The sequence below is a fragment of the Phyllobates terribilis genome, unplaced genomic scaffold (assembly GCF_046119375.1).
Source record: "Phyllobates terribilis strain yellow unplaced genomic scaffold, ASM4611937v1 Scaffold_1__5_contigs__length_1240528914, whole genome shotgun sequence".
In the NCBI taxonomy this organism is placed as follows: domain Eukaryota; kingdom Metazoa; phylum Chordata; class Amphibia; order Anura; family Dendrobatidae; genus Phyllobates; species Phyllobates terribilis.
Window position 1 is genome coordinate 701,417,951 of NW_027362761.1, and position 17,696 is coordinate 701,435,646.

The 17,696-nt window shown below is 43.8% G+C and overlaps 1 protein-coding gene across 2 annotated transcripts in view; it reads left to right on the plus strand.

Annotated features, from left to right (window-relative positions):
• Nucleotides 1–17,696, plus strand: part of THOP1 (thimet oligopeptidase 1) — a 182,877-nt gene that overhangs the window by 125,356 nt on the left and 39,825 nt on the right. For both annotated transcript variants that reach the window (XM_073685650.1, XM_073685640.1), the window contains 5 exons: nt 8,076–8,442; nt 9,094–9,295; nt 9,375–9,561; nt 11,251–11,379; nt 14,387–14,523. In XM_073685650.1, coding sequence (XP_073541751.1) covers nt 8,076–8,442; nt 9,094–9,295; nt 9,375–9,561; nt 11,251–11,379; nt 14,387–14,523 — 1,022 coding nt within the window. The remainder of the gene's footprint in view (nt 1–8,075; nt 8,443–9,093; nt 9,296–9,374; nt 9,562–11,250; nt 11,380–14,386; nt 14,524–17,696) is intronic.

Genomic DNA, 17,696 nt, shown 5'->3' on the forward strand with positions numbered 1-17,696 from the left:
GTTCACTGGGGGGCGGGACAAGTTTTTTGTTTTCCGGGAGGAATGCAAGTTGTACTTTCGGCTGCGGCCTCGGTCATCGGGGAGTGAAGAACAAAGGGTGGGAAATGTCATCTCGCTCCTACAAGGGGACCCACAATCTTGGGCGTTCTCTCTTCCCCCGGGCTCCCCGGCTCTCCAGTCAGTGGATAGGTTTTTTACTGCTCTGGGTCTTGTATATGATGACCCGGATCGGATCTCCCTTGCTGAATCTAAGTTACGTAGGATCCAGCAGGGAGATCGTCCGGCGGAGGAATTCTGTTCGGAGTTCCGTAGGTGGGCCACTGACACCCAGTGGAATGACCCGGCTCTTAGGAGCCAGTTTTGTCAAGGTTTATCCGACAAATTAAAGGATGTGTTGGCACAGTATGACTCTCCCGCGTCCCTGGAAGCCGCTATGGCCCTTGCTATTCGCATTGACAGACGGCTTCGGGAGAGGTGCGGGATAACTCCACCCCCTGTGATGACTCCACCTCCTACAAGGTCCCCTCATATGGTGGTTCCCCTGGTCAGTCCAGAGGAGCCTATGCAATTAGGAGGGACATCATTTCGGGGGAGGGGACCGGTGGCACACCACAAGACTGGAAGGTGTTTCTTCTGCGGGAGAAAGGGACATTTTATTGGGGGGTGTCCATCCCGTCCTTTGCAGAGTAAAGAGTCGTCGGAAAACTTTTAATCCCAGGTTGTGTGGTGGACGGCAATCTGGGAGTAGGTATTTCGTACCTAGGGTCATCTCAGTTTCTCGTACCGGCAGAGGTGGTGGTGGGTACGAGAACTGAGAAGATATCTGTTCTTTTAGATAGTGGGGCCGGGGCTAATCTGGTGGACGCTCGGTTTGCCTGGGTTCAAGGTATGCATTTGAGTGAGTTGGCTAAACCCATCCCCATATTCTCGATCGATGCCAGGCCCCTCGGTCAGGGAAGTTTTTTGCATGTTGTGCATAACGTAAAACTTCAAGTGGGGGCGATACATAAAGAACTGTTGTCTTGCTACGTGTTGGAGGGTCTTCCCACTCCTATAGTGTTGGGCTTTCCTTGGTTAACTAAGCATAACCCGGTTATTAATTGGCAATCCAGAGAGATAAGCCAATGGAGTAATTTCTGTAATAAAAACTGCATGAATACGGTCGTCGGTGCTGTCACTCCTAGGGTCTTACCTCCATTTTTGGTGGACTTTGAGGATGTATTCTCGGAGAAAGGGTGTCAGGAACTACCTCCTCATCGCGAGTATGACTGTTCTGTAAAACTGCTCCCTGAGGCCAAGTTACCTAAATCTAGGTTGTATAACCTTTCTGGTCCTGAGAGGCAGGCCATGAAGGATTATATTTCTGAAAGTCTGGCTAAGGGGCATATTAGACCTTCATCTTCCCCGGTGGCCGCGGGGTTCTTCTTTGTGAAGAAGAAGGATGGAGGCCTACGCCCTTGCCTGGATTTCCGTGAACTTAATCGGATTAGGGTCCGAGATCCGTATCCGCTCCCACTTATTCCCGATCTCTTTAATCAGATCGTGGGCGCCAAATGGTTCTCTAAGTTGGATCTCAGGGGGGCGTACAATCTGATTAGAATGAAGGAGGGGGATGAGTGGAAGACGGCGTTTAACACTCCGGAGGGGCATTGAGAACCTTGTCATGCCATTCGGTCTGACTTATGCCCCGGCGGTGTTCCAACACTTTGTTAATGACATTTTTCGCCGCCTGGTTGGACAGTTTGTTGTCATATATCTGGATGATATCTTAATTTACTCTCCTGATCTGGTGTCTCATCAGGAGCACGTTAGGCAGGTGTTACAGATCTTGTGGGATAATAAACTGTATGCTAAATGGGAAAAGTGTGTGTTCGCCGTACAGGAACTCCAGTTTTTAGGTTTCCTGGTTTCAGCGTCTGGTTTTCGTATGGACCCTGGGAAAGTGCGGGCAGTTCTTGAGTGGGATCTGCCTGAGAATCTTAAGGCACTACAACGTTTCCTGGGCTTTGCTAATTATTACCGGAAGTTCATTCGTAATTTCTCGTCCATGGTTAAACCTCTCACTGACATGACAAAAAAGGGGACGGATTTTTCTAGGTGGTCTGACAAGGCTTGTCAAGCTTTCTCCTCCTTGAAAAAATGTTTTGCCTCGGCACCCATACTCATTCAACCTGATGCGTCACAGCCATTCATTGTAGAGGTAGACGCTTCCGAGGTAGGGGTGGGAGCAGTGTTGTCACAAGGTTCGTCCCCTGGTAAGTGGCATCCGTGCACCTTTTTCTCTAAAAAATTGTCGTCCGCCGAGAGGAATTACGATGTCGGCAATAGGGAACTCTTGGCCATTAAGTTAGCTTTTGAGGAGTGGCGCCATTTTTTGGAGGGGGCAGTCCATCCGGTCACTGTCATCACCGATCACAAGAACCTGCTTTATCTGGAGTCCGCAAAACGTCTGAATCCCAGACAAGCCAGGTGGTCGTTGTTTTTTACCAGGTTTAATTTTGTCGTTACGTTTCGTCCTGGGTCAAAAAATGTGAAGGCGGATGCCTTATCTCGTAGTTTCCCTGGGGCCGGGAATACGGATGACCCGGTTCCTATCCTTCAAGAGGGGGTGGTGGTGTCGGCAGTATGCTCTGAGCTTGAGGAGGAGGTATTGGAGGCTCAGGGGGACGCCCCTGTTGGACCTCCAGGGAGAATGTTTGTTCCAGATCAGCTACGACAAAAGGTGATCGAGGCACACCATAACTCAGCTTTAGCAGGACACCCAGGGAGTAAAGCAACTGTGGATCTCCTCTCGCGTCGGTTTTGGTGGCCTAATTTACATAAGGAGGTGGTAACTTTTGTTGCGTCCTGTGGGGTTTGTGCGCGCTCTAAGACCCTACATACCCGTCCGTCTGGGGCCCTCTTACCTTTGAAGATCCCGGAGCGTCCTTGGACTCATCTGTCTATGGACTTTATTACGGACCTCCCGCCGTCTTCGGGTAAAACTGTCATTCTTGTTGTAGTGGACAGGTTCAGCAAGATGGCACATTTTATCGCTCTTCCTGCTCTACCTAATGCTAAAACTCTTGCGCAGGTGTTCATTGGGGAGATTGTGAGGCTTCACGGGGTACCCTCCGATGTGGTGTCGGATCGGGGGTCTCAGTTTGTGTCCAAGTTCTGGAAGGCATTTTGTACTCGGCGGGGGATGCATTTGTCGTTCTCATCGGCTTTTCATCCCCAGACCAATGGTCAGCCGGAACGTCTGAACCAGAGTTTGGAGACATATCTCCGGTGTTTTGTGTCAGAGAACCAGGAGGACTGGGCTTCTTTCTTACCTCTGGCGGAGTTTGCTCTTAATAATAGGCGGAGCGAGTCCACTGGTAAGTCCCCGTTTTTTGGGGCATATGGTTTTCACCCCCAGTTTTGTACTTTCAGTAGAGGGGGCTCTTCGGGGGTTCCTGAGGAGGAATGATTTTCGTCATCACTCGCTTCTGTATGGAGAGGGGTACTGAATAATCTGAGTACTATGGGGAACCGTTACAAACGTATGGCTGACAGGAGGAGAGTGTCTGGTCCGGACCTAAGTGTGAACGATCTGGTATGGTTGTCTACTAAGAATATAAAACTTAAGGTTCCTTCCTGGAAACTGGGTCCCAGGTTCATCGGGCCGTACAGGATCAGTTCTATAGTTAATCCGGTGGCATTCCGTCTTGATCTCCCCCTACGTTTAAAATTCACAACGTGTTCCACAGATCGTTGCTTAAGAGGTATGTGGCGCCGGTGATACGGTCACCTTTACCTCCGCCTCCAGTGGTGGTCAATGGTAACTTGGAGTTCCAAGTATCGAAGGTCATCGATTCACGCTTTAATCGTCGGTCCCTTCAGTACCTGGTTCATTGGAAGGGGTATGGTCCTGAGGAGAGGATGTGGGTTCCTGCGTCAGATATTAACGCAGACCGGTTAATTTGGGCCTTCCACACGACTCACCCGGATAAACCTGGCCCTGAGGGTCCGGAGGCCCCTCGTAGAAGGGGGGGTACTGTCATGGTTGTGTCGCCACGAAGATCGTCACGATTGCACAGCCTGACTTCTCGCAGCTGAGTTTTTGGTGCTTTGTGCTTTTCGGCAGTGAGGGAGTTAACTCTCTTTCTCTGTGCTAGACAAGGTCCAGCCTCGCCCAGCTGCAATCAATTCTGCAGTAGTGAGATTCCTTCATATGTCTGCTGATCTGTTAGGGAAGTTGTCGGTGAAAGCATTTCATGCAGACTAACAGAGCGGATCGTGGTATTTGGAGTTTCAGAGCTAAGTGTATTTGGAGTGGTTTTTCCCTTCCTCGCTTTATCATTTATCTCCTTTCCCGTTGGTGTTCCCTCTGTTGTTGTGTAGTTTTTGTATGCATGGTGGTTTTGGTTTTACCCTTGTACTGTCTCGTTCGTCTAAGTACTGAGTGTTGGCATATTATTACCTGTTCCCTTTTGTTGTGATCGGGGTCCTTCTCAGGACTAGATTACTTAGGTGCAGGGATCCTCAGGAGGTAGGGGTTACGCTGGCGGCCTGGACCTCTGTACCTTTAACAGTACCTCCAGGTAGAGGGATTAGTCAGGGCCCCAGCTTAGGGTCAGCCTAGGCCCCCTACCTCCAGTACACAGAGACAGCGTGACAGCCAGCTACAGTAGCCTTTTAGACCCGGCTATTGCAGGGCCTTCCAGGCCATGTTTCATTGTAACACTGACAAGTCTCTTACCCTGCTCTACATAAGCATTGCCATGCATTAAACTAGTGATCAAAGTGTACAATATATCCATGTCCCATAGTGGGACTGAGCAGAAAAAAAAAATCAATTAAGATTAGTAGAGGGGGAAAAAAAATAAATAAATGTATGTAAGAGGCTTTTGTCAGTGTTACCGGGGGTAGCTGTGGCATTGGAGAACACGATTAGGGCTGGATTTTCCTGTCCCCAATCACGTGATCGCCGTTATTCAATGAATAACGGCGACCGCATAAAAAAAAAAAAAAAAAAAGAGCGTGTCCGCTATTATAATAATTTCTCTCTCTTTTATAACATGATAGAGGATTTCACCCCAAATCCCCCTGGGACCTCTACCATCCCCTGGTCCCTCCTGCTCACTCCCCCAGCCCTCTGCTTCCTCTTCATGGAAAAAAAATGGCGCATGCGCAGTACCCCCGCTGAGATCTGCCTAGACCCTGTCACAGTGATCACAAATAATTAGTATGCCCCCCATTTCTCCGTGTAATCCCGAGATTATTTTTTTCTTATTTTATCATTTTTATTTCTTTCATTCTTTGCAATTAGGTTTGGGCATAAGGGTTAGTTTTTTCAGAAGTTAAAAAAATGATGACAACTAGTGTTGTGAGCAAGTGCTCGCTACTCAAGTTTGCATCGGGTGCTTAGGAGTGCAGAGTATCGCGGGTACTCAAATGAAATGCTCTAGTCTCCACCTGCATTTTTCGCGGCTGTTAGCCAAAAATACATGCAGGGATTGCCTGCCATACACAAGCAATCACTGCATGTTTTTTTGGGGGTGTCAAACAGCCGCTAAACATGCGGGTGGAGACACGAGCATGTTACTCGTGCACCCACAATACTCTGCATCGGGTGCTCTGGTATGCACAAAACTCGAGTAGTGAGCACTTGCGCTCAACACCGAAGACTACATATTCAATATGATGACCTAATCTTATCAAATTCTGTGTAGTATCTTTGGGTTCAAAATGCTCACTATACCCCTGGATAAAATCCTTGAAGGGTGTTGTTTCCAAAATGGGGTCATGTGTAGGGTGTTTCCACTGCTTAGGCATATCAGGGGCTCTTCAAACTGGACACGGCGTCTGCTCTCGATTCCAGCTATTTTTGCATACAAAAAGTCAAACGGTGCTGCTTCCCTTCCGAGCCTTGCCGTGTGCCCAAATAGTAATTTTCCCCCAAATATGGGGTATTTGAGTACGCAAAAGGAATTGCACAACAAATTTTGGGATTCATTTTCTCCTGTTACCCTTGTGAAATTAAAAAATTTTCGGGCTAAAGTAAAATTTTTGTGGGGGAAAAAAAAAAAAAAGTAATATGTTCATTTTCTTCCTTCCACATTCCAATAATTCCTGTGAAGCACCTAAAGGGTTAATAAGCTTCTTGAATGTGGTTTTGAGGGGTGCAGTTTTTAGAATGGCATCACTATTGGGTATTTTCTGTCATATAGGCACCCTAAAGTCACTTCAAATTTTGTTGGAAAAAAGAAAAGTTTGAACCCTTCTAACTTAACAAAAATATTGTTTCAAAAATTTTGCATATGTAAAATAGAAATGTGGTGAATGTTTATTTATTAATTTTGTGTGATATAACAATTTGATTTAAGGGCTTAAAATTTTAAAGTTTTAAAATTGTGAAATTTTCACATTTGTTTAAATCTAATTTTCTAAATATTCATAAACTAACACATCACATCAACCAAATTTTACCACTAACATAAAGTATAATATGTCACGAAAAAACAATCTCAGAATCAGTGGGATCAGTTGAAGCGTTATTTCCACATAAAGTGACCTGGTCATTAAGGTCAAAATTAGCTCAGTCACTAAGGGGTGAACCTGAATACTGAGGTTTTAATTTAGATAAAACAACTAGTACATTAGAATATTTTGTCTGAAAAGAAACACAATAACAGCTTTCAATTACACAAACAACTTTTTATTGAAAGTTAAGTTTCCATTTGGCATGCTTCTCCGCCAGGTACTGTGTATTGGGGGGTGCTCTCCGCCATGCACTGTGTTTTGGGGGGGTTCTCTCTGCCAGGCACTGTGTGTATTGGAGGGGGGGGATGCTCTTTGCCAGGCACGGTGTGCTTTGTAGAGGGTGCTCCCCGCCAGGCACTGCGTTTTTTCTTGGTAGGTAATAACCTCACATTCTTTTGGCCACTTGACTACTGAGGCCTGCTACAAGGTATCCACAGAAGCATATCTGATGATGTTTTGTGCGTGTCACCTGAAGTCTTAGTGGTCAGGTAACCAAAGAATGGGATGTCATTGCTTCCTGTCCTGCTAAAGACCACTTAAGCTGCTAGTGCTAGGACAGGAGTGGGGAACCAGTGGTTTGGTTTTTTTTTCCCCCACTCCAAGAGCCATTTCGATGTTTATAACATCATTCGGGGCCCTACTAAATTACTTAAAAAAAATAATCCTGGTATAGTTGGTGAAATAATGAACTCGTCCCTATTGTGGTGGTAGTGATGATTTTGCTACATGCAACTGCTTTTCCAGATTTGTGTCAGTCTGGAGCACGCGCACCACAGGGCACAGCTGGGGCTTTAGGATATGCACCACAGGGCACAGCTGGGGCTTTAGGACGTGCACCACAGGGGACAGCTGGGGCTTTAGGACGTGCACCACAGGGGACAGCTGGGGCTGGAGCACGCGCACCACAGGGGGGAAAGCTGGGGCTGGAGCACGCGCACCATAGGGGGACAGCTGGGGCTGGAGCACGCGCACCATAGGGGGACAGCTGGGGCTGGAGCACGCGCACCACATGGGGACAGCTGGGGCTGGAGCACGCGCACCACATGGGGACAGCTGGGGCTGGAGCACGCGCACCACAGGGGGCAGCTGGGGCTGGAGCACGCGCACCACAGGGGGACAGCTGGGGCTGGAGCACGCGCACCACAGGGGGACAGCTGGGGCTGGAGCACGCGCACCACAGGGGGACAGCTGGGGCTGGAGCACGCGCACCACAGGGGGACAGCTGGAGCACGCGCACCACAGGGGGACAGCTGGGGCTGGAGCACACGCAAGTAGTTTCCACCTAAACCAGGAATAAGAAAGATATGAGGACAAATAACAACATAATACTGTAATATTCCCACTTGTGCGTTTAAAATTGGATCTTTCAGACTTGTTAACGGTACAACTCTTAAAGAATTTTGTTAGTGAATTACTTGATGAAAAGACTTTACGAAGACCTGCAATATGATAATGACTTGAAATCCATGTTTCTCTATGTGATATAGCCATTTGAGCTCTAGTTATGTTATATTTCAGTATTGCTCTACACTATGGTTTGTATTAATATATGGACTGTTTGTTTTCAGATGAATTATCCCAAAAACTAAAGCCTTTGGGAGAAAAGGAAAGGGAACTCATGATAGAACTCAAAAAGAAGGAATGTGAAAAGCGAGCACTTGAGTATGATGGGCAGATCAATGCCTGGGACATGCGATACTATATGAACCAGGTGGAGGAGACCACATACAGTGTGGATCAGAACCTTCTCAAGGAATACTTTCCAATGGAAGTTGTGACTACTGGTCTGCTAGCCATTTACCAAGAACTGTTGGGTCTGACATTTCAGCAAGAAAAATGTGCTCACATATGGCATGAGGATGTGTCTTTGTACTCTGTGCAAGATGTAAAGACAGGACAGCTCATAGGGAAATTCTACCTGGACTTGTATCCTCGGTAAGATGTAATTTACTTTTCATCTGCGGCCCAGGGGCTGCATGTGGACTGCTATGCCATTCTGTGTAGCCCTATACCATCTAGTCACAGATTGCTTGTCTTTGTGTGGCTGTTTGTATCTCATTTCCATAACAAAGAGAAGAGGGTGGTACACAGTCATTTGTTTCTCCCCCCCTTAAATTTTAGGATAATGAAGTCCCCTGATTCCTTTATTACTCTAGAAAGATATGATTCATACATATGGCCTCCTATCTCCACATTGTAATTTGACATTTAAGGTTCCTATGGGGAGAGACCTATTCACTGTTGGCCTTCCTGTATCCTAAGTGCTACCTGTGGGTAGAGAGGTGTCCTATGATTTCCCATAGGTGCAGGTTCCACTTAATGGCCGACTATCTACTAGGCATTTATGGCATATTATTTTGGCAACTTTTTTTTCTGCTCTTGGGAGTGAAACAACATGACAATGTGGCTCTGGGACCAGAAAAGGTTGTACATCCCTGCACTACCCCATGCTTTTCCTAACATTTGTCACTCAGATTACAAATAAAAAGATTATTATAATACAAGGCTTTTTATTATTATTATTATTATTATTATTATTATTATACAAGGCTTTTTATTATTTTAAAAAAATGTTATCTGCCGTAGGGAAGGGAAGTATTCTCATGCAGCTTGTTTTGGATTACAACCTGGGTGTCTCCTATCAGATGGAAGCAGACAGATATCGGTTGCCGCTATGGTTGCCAACTTCACCAAACCAACCCTGGATGCGCCATCACTTCTGCAGCATGATGAAGTAGAGACCTACTTCCATGAATTTGGACATGTAATGCATCAGATCTGTGCCGAGGTAGGTGCCACCTTGTTCTTTGTGTTTGACATGTACCTGTTTGTCAAACTGCATCCTTAAACCAGTCTACATGCCACAGGCAGATTTCGCAATGTTCAGTGGAACACACGTGGAAAGAGATTTTGTTGAAGCGCCTTCCCAGATGTTGGAGAATTGGGTGTGGGAGAGGGAATCTCTACAGCGCATGTCAAAACATTACAAGACTGGAAGCCCCATTCCTGATGACACTTTGGAGAAGCTCATGAAGTCACGTCTGGCAAACACAGGTATCCTTATAAAAATCCCAAGATATCCTGATGGATGAAAGGTGCCATGCATACCAGGCTGAGGGATGAAGGGTGCCATGCATACCAGGCTGAGGGATGAAGGGTGCCATGCATACCAGAATGAGGGATGAAGGGTGCCATGCATACCAGAATGAGGGATGAAGGGTGCCATGCATACCAGAATGAGGGATGAAGGGTGCCATGCATACCAGAATGAGGGATGAAGGGTGCCATGCATACCAGAATGAGGGATGAAGGATGCCATGCATACCAGAATGAGGGATGAAGGGTGCCATGCATACCAGGATGGGGGATATTCGTACAGAATGTGAGGACTTTACCCCTATAGCAGTGTCATCAGACCATACATCATTTATTGGTGATCGCTTCCTTTTAAGGGGTTAAACAAACTAAAGTCAGTTCCTAAAAAATGAAAGCAATAATCATCTGTTTTATAGCTGTCTGTCCTGGCAAAATCTTGTGTAAACTTTTCTGTTACTAGGGTAAACTATTCCCTGTGTGCCATGCATAGCTACTATAGTTGGGTAGCGCCTGCTATTTTCTAGATACTCATCGCATGCATGCGCTATGTTTCCCAGTGATTCTCAAGTGTCTAATGTTTCTATACAGTTTAAAACACCGTTGCCTAGTCACCAGTGTAATATCTTCTTCTGAGATCGCCATCAGCGTACGTGCATTGATTGTATTACTAAGGATTTACAACCTTCTTCACTATTAATGAGCATTTGTATTGATTTCATCTTGCAGAATAATAACCAGTTTTACGCTATAGCTAGAAAGTATAGGGGCTCAGATCCCTAGTAGACGCTAGTGCACACTCAGGGATCCGATTCTGGTGTTTCAATAAAGCGCCCACTATTTGAAGTCCATAAACAGTCATGACTCACAAAACAGCCTTTTCTAGGCATAAAAAAGTAAACTGTTCAGACAACATTGCTGGCTCACCCGTTTGGTTAACAGCCCTGCTCTTATAGCCTCTGGCAGAAAAATATAAAAAAAATGGAAAGTTTGTTGTCTGCATCCGCGCTGCCAGCTGATGAAGAAACTCCTGGTGCCAGAGACCATGTAAAATAACTTTATTACTATTATTATTTTACATGGTCTCTGGCACTTGACGTTTCTTCATCAGTTGACAGCGTGGATGCAGACCACAAACTTTCCATTTTTATTTACTTTTCTGCCAGAGACTGTGAGAGTGACAGGGAGTGTCAGTGCTCACTATGGGAAACCAGCACTGTCAATCAGATGTGGCTGAAGCACGCAACATAAAAATCTAAGTGGCATAATGGTCGCAGAGCACTTGGCTATGCCAGAGGTGCACCAAAGCCATCTCACCTGCTTAGGCATTTAAACAATATTTTCTCACGCACTGTAACTCTAACAAGTATAGTGCTGGTATGACTTTTATACGGGCAAAATTTCCTATTTCACATTATGGCTGATTTAAAATCTATCTTGGGAGGGGGGGGGTGACAGACTCAATTTTATGCATATCATAGAAAATTTAAATGGCCAGTACCATTCCTCCCCGTGTATTCTGGTCATATTGGTGATGAAAATGTTTGGCTTTTCAGAACCATCCCTGCTGGCTACAATTGTAGTTGTTAAAGGATACTTTCTCATTTTTCTTTCTGTGCTGTCAGTTATGGAGTCTCCCATACCTTGCAGGTGTTCTGAATCTTCGGCAAATCGTGTTGGCAAAAATAGACCAAGTGCTTCACACACAGAGGAATGTGGACCCTGTTGATGAATATAGCAGCTTATGTAAAGAGATTCTTGGCATTCCTGCAACACCAGGTGAGTGGTGTAAAATCTCTTCCTCTTATGTTATTTTATAATTTGAGTTTTCTCTGTGGTGTAATTTTTACACAAAGCGAAACTGCATTAACCCTTTCACGACATTTGACGTACCTATATGTCATGGTCGAATAAAGGTTCCTGACCGATGACTTATGAGTACGTCATGGTGATCATACGCTTCACAGGAGCTGTGCCCACGCAATCACCGAGCCCCAGCTGTCACAGCCAAGACGGGTGTCCATACTGTCCCAGGCTGTTTAACCCCTTAAATGCGCAATCGATATCAATAGCAAAATTTAGGAGGCTGAGAGGAGGCTCCCACTCCCGTCTGATCTGCACCCCCGCAACATCATCACAGGGGTCCGATCATCGTCATGATGACCTTTGGTCTAAAAGACTTCTTTCAGTGTAACACTCGCAGGTTTATTCTGTGCTGTGCTGGTGTATTGCAATACATTATACCAGCGATCAGAGTGATAAAAGTTAAAATCCCATAGAGGGGGACTAAGTAAAAAAAAGTAAACTAAGTTAAATTGTAAAAAATAATAAAAAACAAAAACAAAATAATGAAAAAAATTGGAGTAATATTATACCCATAAATATGTATTTTTATGTAAAAAAATAATCCACATTTGGTATTGCTGTGTCTGGAAAGAACTGATCTATAAAACTTACACTCGTTAACCCCTTCACCGTAAAATATAAAAATGAAGCAAAAAAACTATGCTTTTTCGTAATACCGCTGAACAAAAAGTGGAATAATATGTTATTAAGACAAATGTAAAAAAAAAAAAAAAAAAAAGGTAACGAACGCCAGCTTGTTCCTCAAAAAACAATCCGCCATACAAGTCTGTCAGTGGAAAAATAAAAGTTATAGCTCTCAGAATACAGCGATGCAAAAAATTATTTCTATAAAATAGTGGTGGTATTGCTGTAATTGTACTGACCCGAAGAATAAAGCTGCATTATCACTTTTACCACATGGTGAATGGCATAAAAAAAAACTAAACAAAAAACAATTCCTGAATTGTTGGCTTTTGATAAATCTACCTCCCAAAAATAGGAATAGAAAGCAATCAAAAAATGTTTTTGGAAAATGGTACCAATAAAAACTTGAACTCTTTCATCAAAAAACAAACCCTCACATGACTCTGTTGGCAGAAATATGGAAAAATTATAACTCAAAATATGGCGATGCAAACCTTTGTTTTGCAAAAAAGTGTCTTTTAGTGTGTGATAGCAGCCAAACGGAAAAAAATATATAAATCTGTAATCGCACCAATTTGAAGAATAGTCTTCTAATCACTTAAACCACACGGTGAGCAGCGTAAATATTATGTAAAACAAATTCTTGACCTGCTGTTGATTTGCTCACTCTGACTCCCAAAGATCTCAGTAAGGCTCGGCTCACATTTATCCTGCTCTCTACGCTGAGCGCGTACGCCAGGGTTTCTGTGTAAATCTCTGAAATATGTGATTCAGACTGAAGCCCCGGTGGAAGATTCCCTATAATAAGGCAGATGAACGCATTGTGGTGGCTGTCTGGCCTATGATCTGGCGGTGTCCGTAAAAAGACGCGTGCATAAAAGCGAGGTCGTGCCTCAGTTTGTGCACTTCAGTGAAGGAAGATTGTCGAGGGATTCATTGAGGGTTTTATCTGAATCACACCATTTGGAGATTTAGATGGAAAGCCCGATGTAAGTTCTCAGCATAGAGCGTAGGATAAGTGTGATGTAAAATGTTCCCAATAAAAGCTTCAACTGAATCCACCCACTCAGGTCAATCATATGTTAACAGAAATATAAGGGGTTTCCACTTTACTTGTAACACAAAGGCTCTGGAAAAGTGAAATGGCTCCTCGCCCTCCAAAAGAAATCCAGCGAATTCTGCACTCCTAAATCCAAATGCCCTCCTCCCTTCTGAGCCTCAGTGTGCCTAAACCAAATTTAGCATCCACATCTTTGGTATTGAAATCAGCCGTCATGTGCTGGAAAAGATGCGGGCTCCTCGCCAGGGGGCCGACCTATGACTTAACTATACGTTGTAGGTCGTAAAGGGGTTAAAAACTTTGAGCCAAAGCATTATTTTAGTGGAAAAAATGTAAAGTTTGAATATTGTGGAATTTTCTAAATTTCGCTAAAATTCTGAAATTTTCACAAATGCAAAAAATATTGACCTAAATACCACTTCCTTAAAGTACAATGTGTCAAGAAAAAACAAGCTCAGAACACTGGAATATGTTGATTTATGGGGTATGATTACATCAGCAATTGACATTGGTCTGAATTTGAAAGTTTTGCCTGGTGAAAACAGGATCGGAGGTGAATGGGATAAAAAGTAACCGTCACTACAGTTTTTATTTAATAAAACAGTAGTACTCATGAAAATAAGGAACTTTGTGATATATCTTCTCAGAGAAATCTGCTTTATTCTCTGCCAGAATTGATCAGATTATCAAAATTCTCAATTCTGAGATCAAATCTGTTTTCAGTGAAGACAGACTTTCCCATTACCGAGATAGGAGATGGCAGCTGGTGCCGACGAGATTCTATCTAGATAGGATGGGGAGGAGCTCTGACTTTAGCTTTGGCAAAAATTTAGCAATTTAAATCATACCACTGCTCCTGGGAAGGGAGGAGATGAAGAGGATGCAGAGATTACAGCATTGGATTGCAGATGTTGACTTAGGTAAGGAAAAACTATTCCCTGCCTTAAAAACATCAGCTGTGATCCCGTGCTGTAATGTCTGTATACTCTTTTGCTTCCTCCCCTGCCCAGGAGTTGTGGTATGATCAGACCATGTTCCTGTACGGTCAGACACAACCATTACACAGTACAAAGCAGGGGCACATTTATAAGATTATCTCCGCACAGGGACATTTTTTTTTTTTTTTCATGCAATTGTTGAACTTAATTATTTTCTAAGATCTATTAATTATGTTTGTGGGACAACCCCTTTAAGGAGATAATATGATGTGCTCCTATAACAACCATTGTATTTCAGGGACAAATATGCCTGCTACATTTGGTCATCTTGCTGGAGGATATGATGCCCAATATTATGGATATCTGTGGAGTGAGGTCTATTCAATGGACATGTTTTACACACGGTTTAAACAGGAAGGAATTATGAACCTAAAGGTAAGACTTGGGGAAATTACGGGACATCGTGTGTATATTGCAAAGTTTAACTTGAGAAAATATGTCACACTGAAGATTATGAAGAATCACTTTTGTGGACACTATTTGTAGTATTGCTGTACTCTTCAGTGATCTTACACCGTCTCCTCCAGGGGTTTACATTGAGTCAAGCTATATATATGTCACACACGTTGTTTTGCTGCGCATTTTGCAGCAGATTTTTATGCATATTTTAAGCTGTGTCTTGCAGTACCAGCAAAGTCTAAGAGAAACCAGAACTCTCTGTTCACATGTTCCTTTTTGTTTGCTGTATTTTCTGCCTTGTTTGCGTATTTGGAAAATAGAGCATGTCACTTCTTTCAGCGTTTCTGCAGAAGAAAACGCTCCTGTGTTTTTGCTGCCTATTTCCTGCGTTTTTTCACCCATAGGAAGTAATGGGTGGTCAAAAATACACACGTTTTTTAAGCAGCTGTTTTCTTGTCAGAGAAAAGCTAGCAGCAGATTTTAGCAGAAAAAAAACACAACGTGTGTGAACAAAGCCTTTGACTTGTCCAGGTTAATTGAAAATGGGGCATGGTGTAATAGCTGGCCTAGAGCGTCGTAATTTTGGTACAGAGTAATCCAGGGAATAGGGTGTGTAAAATTCGACTAGGCAGTGTAAAGATTTCGCCAGATGTAGCAAACTGCATGGAACATTGTGATGAATTTGTAGAGTTGGACTGTCTTAGAGAGAACATGTTGCTTGATTTAAGTTGCTCAAACCACAGGCAGTATGAATAAAAGTCTAGCTGCACAATTCATTAGAATTTCTCTCTAAATTTCTCTGGCATTTCAGAGAAAATATGGTTTTAACCCCTTCCCAATCGTCCACTGTAGATAAACGTTGGCACATGCTGGCCTCTGTGCAGCGCCGACGTTTGTGTGCGGTCAGCTGTCTCGCAGCGCTCAGGACCCCCAGGGCCCTGCAAGCGCTGTGATTCTGGTGCAGAGCGATTGCTCTGACGGGCGACATCATCGGGACCTGATTGGATCAGGTCCCAAACATGGTAACTCATTTCTATCTTCTAGATGGCGCAATCAATGGCAGTCGCAGCATTTAAAAGACCGAGCGAGGGGTTGTTCAATCACCTCTCAGACGCCCCCATGATGTGATCTGGAGTTGTCATGGCAGTCACCTCGCATGATTACCTCCGAGTCTGTAAAATGTGATGTCCTTTTAGACTCAGCCAATAGCGGAGTCTAACAGGCGATCTGAGTGTATAACTGACAGGTCTCATGCAATACATCTGTATTGCATTGCATGAGACCAGTGATAAGAAAAATAAAAATTGAAGTCCCATACTGCCACTAAGCAAAGTGAAAAAAAAATGTTATAAGACGATAAATTTAAAAAAAGAAAATATATTAAACCAATAAAACAAAAAAAAGTACACATTTGGTATCGCCGTGTCCGGAAAAACCCCATCTATAAAGCTATCACACTAGTTAGCCCCTTATCTGCACATCGTAAAAAAATAAATTAAAAACGGAGCAAAAAAATGATGCTTTTTCAGAATACAACCAAACAAAAAGTGGAATAAAAAAAATAAGTCAAATGGAAATAACAATGGTATCGCCGAAAACATCATTTTGTCCCACAAAAAAAAGCCGATATACAGCTCCGTTAGTGGAAAAATAAAACAATTATAGCTCTCAGAACAAAGTTATGCAAAAACAATTCTTTTTTTCTATGAAAGTTTTTGTGTAAAAGCGGCAAAACATAAAAAAATGATATAAATGTGGTATTGCTGTAATCGTACTGACCTGAATAATAAAGTTGCCAAATCACTTAAACCGCACAAGGAATGGTGTAAAAAATAATTAAAACCAATTCTTCACCTGCTGTTTATTTGTTCATTCTGCCTCCCAAAGATCGCAGTAAGGCTCGGTGCACATTTACCCTACGCTGAGCGCTTACACCGGGGTTTCCATGTAAATCTCTGAAATACATAATTCAGACTGAACCCCAGGCGGAAGATTTCTTATGAGGCAGCCTGAGGCACTGTGGACGTCATCTGGCCTGTGATCTGGCGGTGTCCATCTCTTTAGGCATGCATAAAAGTGCGGTCCGCCGCAGTTTTGTGCACTTCTGAAATGGACACACTGAACCGAGGCCAGACGGAGTCCAGACTAACTCTGCTGCCTCGTTATAATGAATGGATCCCTTGGGGGTTTTATCTGAATCGCGTCACTCGGAGATTTAGATGGAAACCCTGAAATAAGTGCACAACGTAAAGGGCCGGAAATATGTGATCCAAGATGTTATGTAAAATGTTCCTAACAAAAGCTTGAACTCAATCCACAAAAAAAGCAAGTCCCCACTCAGGTCCATCATCGGAAATATAGGGGGCTTCCAAGTTACTGGTAGCACAAAAGCTCTGGAAAAGCGCTATGGCTACTCACCCCCCAAAAGAAATCCAATGAATTCTGTTCTCCCAAATCCAAATGCCCCCCTCCCTGCTGAGCCCCAGTGTGCCTAAACCACAGTTAGCATCCACATGTTTGGCATTTCTGTAGCGATGAGAGCCTGCTTAATTTACAGGTGCATGTCTCCAGAAGCATGAGATGGGAACAATGTACTGGGCACTACAACTTACTGGTCACTACAATATACTCGTCACGCCTACAGCAGTTTACAGTTTTCAATCAGCAACATCCACTGCTACTTGTTTCTGGAAAACACGCATAGTCAAAATTGTCACTACACCTGTAGATAAATTCCCAGAGGGGTATAATTTGCAAAATAGGGTCACTTGAGGGGGGATTCTGTTCTTTTAGCACTTAGGGGCTCTGTATATGGAGTCCGCAAACTATTCTACAATAATTTGTTCTCCAAGAGTCAAATAGAGCTCCTTCCCTCCTGAGCCTCACTGTGTGGCCAAGCTGTACCTTACAGCCACATAAGGGGTATTGTCACATTCAGCAGAAATTGTGTGACACCTTTTGGCACCATTTTTTTACCCATTGCCCAATATGAAACTGTAAAATCCGGGGCTAAAATATTTTTTTTGTGATTAAAAATGTAAGCATTTTTTCTTCACCACCCAATGGTATAAATTTCTGTAAGTTGCGTGGTGTCAATATGATCACTGCACCCCTAGTGGAATTCTTTGAGAGGTATAGTTTGTAAAATG